The 4,311-nt window shown below is 35.3% G+C and overlaps 1 protein-coding gene and 1 non-coding gene across 2 annotated transcripts; both read right to left on the minus strand.

The window, feature by feature from the left end:
- Positions 1-638: 638 nt before the first annotated feature.
- On the minus strand, positions 639-710 carry TRNAE-UUC (transfer RNA glutamic acid (anticodon UUC)). Its single transcript has one exon. It is a non-coding gene; the product is annotated as a tRNA-Glu (tRNA).
- A 972-nt stretch (positions 711-1,682) lies between these two features.
- Positions 1,683-3,545, minus strand: LOC114359556 (uncharacterized). Its single transcript, XM_028313999.1, has 2 exons — positions 3,305-3,545; positions 1,683-2,383 (listed from the first exon to the last, which is right to left on the minus strand). The coding sequence occupies exons 1-2, from the start codon at positions 3,497-3,499 to the stop codon at positions 2,243-2,245; spliced, it is 336 nt and encodes a 111-aa protein (XP_028169800.1). The 5' UTR covers positions 3,500-3,545; the 3' UTR covers positions 1,683-2,242.
- Between the last annotated feature and the right edge of the window lie 766 nt (positions 3,546-4,311).

Below are 4,311 nucleotides of genomic sequence, written 5' to 3' on the forward strand. Positions count from 1 at the left end.
ATTATTACAACACCTAACTGCTGCTGGCTTTATTACAAGTTTTGCTCGATTGTAGTGATAGTGAAAACGAAATGTAGGTAATGTTCCAAAAAAGAGGTGCAATAAAAAGTAAAAGTTATATTTTATTGTTTTTATTTGTTTGTTTCTTATTTTAACAATTTTATTTAATGTCTGAGTCACTTAAATAAAAAATAATATGAAATCGCTTTGCATCAGCTGGTAAACGGCACACGATGGCCTTCTACACATATTTTTATTGTGACTCAGGTGTTCTTAGTAATCAGCCTTTGAGAAATGGCACCCTTAGCTTTCGATTGGAAACGCCCTGCCTTACAAATTTGTTTAGTTACCATAATTTGTCTTGTTCGCTCCACTCGGATCAGTAGATTTGATTTGATTTATTTGGCGCCATTTTTTGTAAGCATCCAAGTTGATTATTTAATTAATTCTGATAAATTAATTTTAATTTTAAATCGCAAAACTTGATAAAAAAACTACGAACTATATTTTGATTGACTAAGGCTTGCTTATTTGATGAGAGCGGTATCTTTTGTAACCAAAATTTTACTAAAAATATTTTTAAATAAGAAAGACAAAAAATGGCGTACTTTTAATACTGGTCTAGCTGCAAAAAAGTATTCCCGTACCGGGAATCGAACCCGAGCCTCCTGGGTGAAAGCCAGGTATCCTAGCCACTAGACCATACGGGAGATGTCTGAGTGGTCGAATTTAATGTTAACATTTGCACAGATAAAACATTTGCCATTGCGTGAGTCACGCAAATTACATTTTATTGCAGTGACGCTTCACTTGTTTGTATGAGTTTTATTTGGATTTGATGGTTAATAATAATAAATGAAAGTTATCGACTTCAATATCACTTTCACGATTTGGTTAACTGGTTAAAGTGGTTTGCACAGTAGTATTATAATAATCGCATAGCAGTTAAGTAATGTTATAGAATTTCGTGTTATTATTATGCCAGCTGTGACAACAAAATAATCTTGCTGTTCCATCATTTAGGTTGCATAAAATAGGTAGGTAATTCATTCTTGGGGAAATGTATTACCATATTTAACAAAATACCACACAACCTTGTCGAATTGCCAATAAACAAATTTAAGATACATATAAAAAGACCCTTATGTCCAAAGGGTACTACAAGGTTCGAGACTATATTGATGACAAGGATGCGTGGTCAGTTCAGTCTGCACATATTAGATGTACTTAAATTTGACTATTCTTACCGTTAGATAATTCCTGGCAATAAGTGGTGACTGAGTTTGTTCCGGCGTTTCTTCTCAGCACTTGCCATATTTTATGTTTGTCTCGAAGCGCTGGTAGGGCCCAAAAGATAAGGAGACATGTAAAGTGCCCCATAAGGGCTACCTTTTCTTTTTTTATTATTTTCTATTGACGTTCATAAGTGCCACTTGTGGTCTAAACTGAATAAATATTTTTGATTTTGATTTTGATTTTTTGATTTTGATTAACACATCTGGATCAATTCAAACTAAAGATTGATAATTTGATATTCTTATGAAAAATAAACAACAAAAACACAAAGTATTGGTATCAAAATTCATTTATTATTTCATAGCATTATAATTTTAAATAGGTCGTGTGTTTTGGGTATATTGTACAAAAGTTGTACATAAGTGGTTCCATTATTGGGTTATGTGTTTTGAATATTGTATGGGCTTTCTTTTAGGTAAATAGGTACGCCCGTATTCACAAAAGATACTTGTTTATGTGAAGCAGCAAATCGAACGCACAGCCTTGAATAGAGCTCTGTGATTGGTTCGTGTGTGACCCTGTGCGTCCACGCGTCTCATAGTAATGTTTGTGAATACGGACGCTAAATTGTAAGTTAAGTGTTTTATTTGTACAGCACATCAGACTATAAGTAAATGTAGTAAAATAGTTTCTATTACATCCATTTAAGGCTGAGTTGCACCAGCTTACTTTAACTATAACAAACGTCAAAAATCTCCCAAACCCCATACAATTCACAAACATTACTACGAGGTCTCACAGTGCGCGTGGACGTACAGGATCACACGCGAACCAATAACAGAGCTCTATTCAACGCCGTGCGTTCGATTTGCTAGTTACTAAAGCAAGCATCGTTTCTTTTTATGTGGCAGGAGGCAAAAGAGCAAACGGATCACCTAATCGTTTGTGAATACGGGCAATAGTCACGGTTAAAGTTAGGTGCTACAACTCAGCCTAGTAAAAAGATCTAGCCAAATATCTGAATCTGGTAGTTGAGTCCGCTTCCCCTCACGCTCTTCAGGCGAATGTTGGCGAAGGTGGACCCTACTCCTCCTGCGGTAATAGTGGCCTTCGCTTCGGAGCGGGCCAGGTCTATGGCTGTGATGCCCTGGAAATATAAAAGTTGATGATGGTTATTAAATGTGTTTTTTACTTGTACGAGTATGCTCAAAGTGTAAGGCCCAGAACAGACGGTGAAACGCAACTGCAACGAAACTGCAACTTTCTGATAATTCTTATGGATGAAACTGAAACTGAAAGTTTCAAACTGGTCGCGTCATGTGTGGTCTCTTAACGGACGCTATGGCAGAAACTTAAATGCAACTCAAAAGTAACTAGCAGTTGCAGTTTCGTTGCAGTTGCGTTTCACCGTCTGTTCTGGGCCTAAGGAACATGTTTGGAAAGTTTGCAAAACATTAACAACTAGCGACCCGCCCCTGCTTCGCACAGGTAAAAATTATATTAAAACCTTCCTCTTGAATCACTCTATCTACTAAAAAAATCGCATCAAAATCCGTTGCGTAGTTTTGAAGATCTAAGCATACATAGGGACAGACAGACGAAAGCGACTTTGTTTTGAGTAGTATGTAGTGATGAGTTATAGCTACAGCTGTTAAGTTTATAGTCACCTAGTTTTGAATAATCTAACCCATCAAATACCAGCGAATCGAGACACAATAGAAATCAAATTGTTACCGCGGTCTCATTCGACCATTTATTAGGGTACCACAAGCTAATAGTCACTTATCTGATGCCCAGGATTTTAGTAAACTCTCAAGTATTTAAATAATTTATGAAGGTTTCTCTAAACGACTCTGTTGTACTTTATAGGTCACCTAGTATTAGAATTTAATTTAGAATTTGATTTTATATTGTGTCTGTTCTTGGCAGAGTTTCACTGTTTCTCGACTGTTTATTGATTCCTGAGGGCTTACTAAGGCTTTGATATAATATATTAGACCTAAATTTAACCAATTTTAGGTGGAAATATTTATATTAAGTATCGAGTATTTTAGTGAATACTACATACCTTAATGATTTTTGTGCTCGTCGAATTGTTATAGAAAACATTCTTCGTCCGGGTCTTCAGAGGGATCGACGACAGTTGTACAGCCTCCAAGTACAGCAGCTCACTGTTAAGACTCGTGCCAACATTGAGATCGGAACTCTGCGTATTTACAAATAAAACGCACAAAATCAACGCGAATGTCGCTATGGAAGCCATTTTGTGTTTTCTTTCCGATGCTAGACGAATGTATGCAATCCAAAATGTTTACATGTAACATAAATATGTTTCGAGAAAAGTACTTAAAGATAATCCGAGAGACAATACGTATAAAAAGAAAAATATAATGTCTGTTTGTCAATAGTTTTATTAACAATCATTTGTGATATGAATTTTACTGATCCTGAAAATTATGAAATAATTGAAAATTAAAGAGTCACATCAAGTTTAGTAATATACGTTCGTAGCATTAGACAATTAATATTACATAATAAGAGATAAGTGAACGGAGCCGCGTGTAAGAGCTAGTCATAAGATGACAAATACCTAATATTTTCTTTATCTGTTGATATGGATGATTGGGATGATTGATCTATCAGTGTGAGTCGTCACATTATCAAGATAAATAAGATGTGAAGATTATCAAGAAATTCTATGAAATTAAAGTGCGTCATCTCTGAATTAGAGAATTATTTTAATCTTCTGAATGATTTCTTTTATTGGTCCTATAAGTTAATAATATTTATCGGAATTACTATGTTATCGTAGTATCAAAATATCAAAAAAAATGCAACCAAAAAATAGAATAGAGATTGTCGGAATGAAACATTTTTTACCCAAAATATCCCCTTAAATTTCAGATTAACCCATTCAGAGCCGCTCTAAAAAGTGACCATAATTATGACCCCCACGCGCCGTACATTCAGGTACCTACCTATTCGGCCTGCCCACAATACTCAAAAATATTAAAACCACGTGACTAGTGTAAATCCTTTAACGTCTTTAGTGCTCGTATTTTTGACCCAGACGCT

This window comes from Ostrinia furnacalis, unplaced genomic scaffold (genome assembly GCF_004193835.3).
Source record: "Ostrinia furnacalis isolate ACB-3 unplaced genomic scaffold, ASM419383v2 OfSCF4473, whole genome shotgun sequence".
NCBI lineage: Eukaryota > Metazoa > Arthropoda > Insecta > Lepidoptera > Crambidae > Ostrinia > Ostrinia furnacalis.

Coding starts and splice junctions, on each gene's coding strand:
- LOC114359556 (XM_028313999.1), bottom strand. CDS start 3,499: ATGGCTTCCATAGCGACATTCGCGTTGATTTTGTGCGTTTTATTTGTA. Junction 2,384..3,304: donor CGAGCACAAAAATCATTAAG/GTATGTAGTATT, acceptor TTATATTTCCAG/GGCATCACAGCCATAGACCT.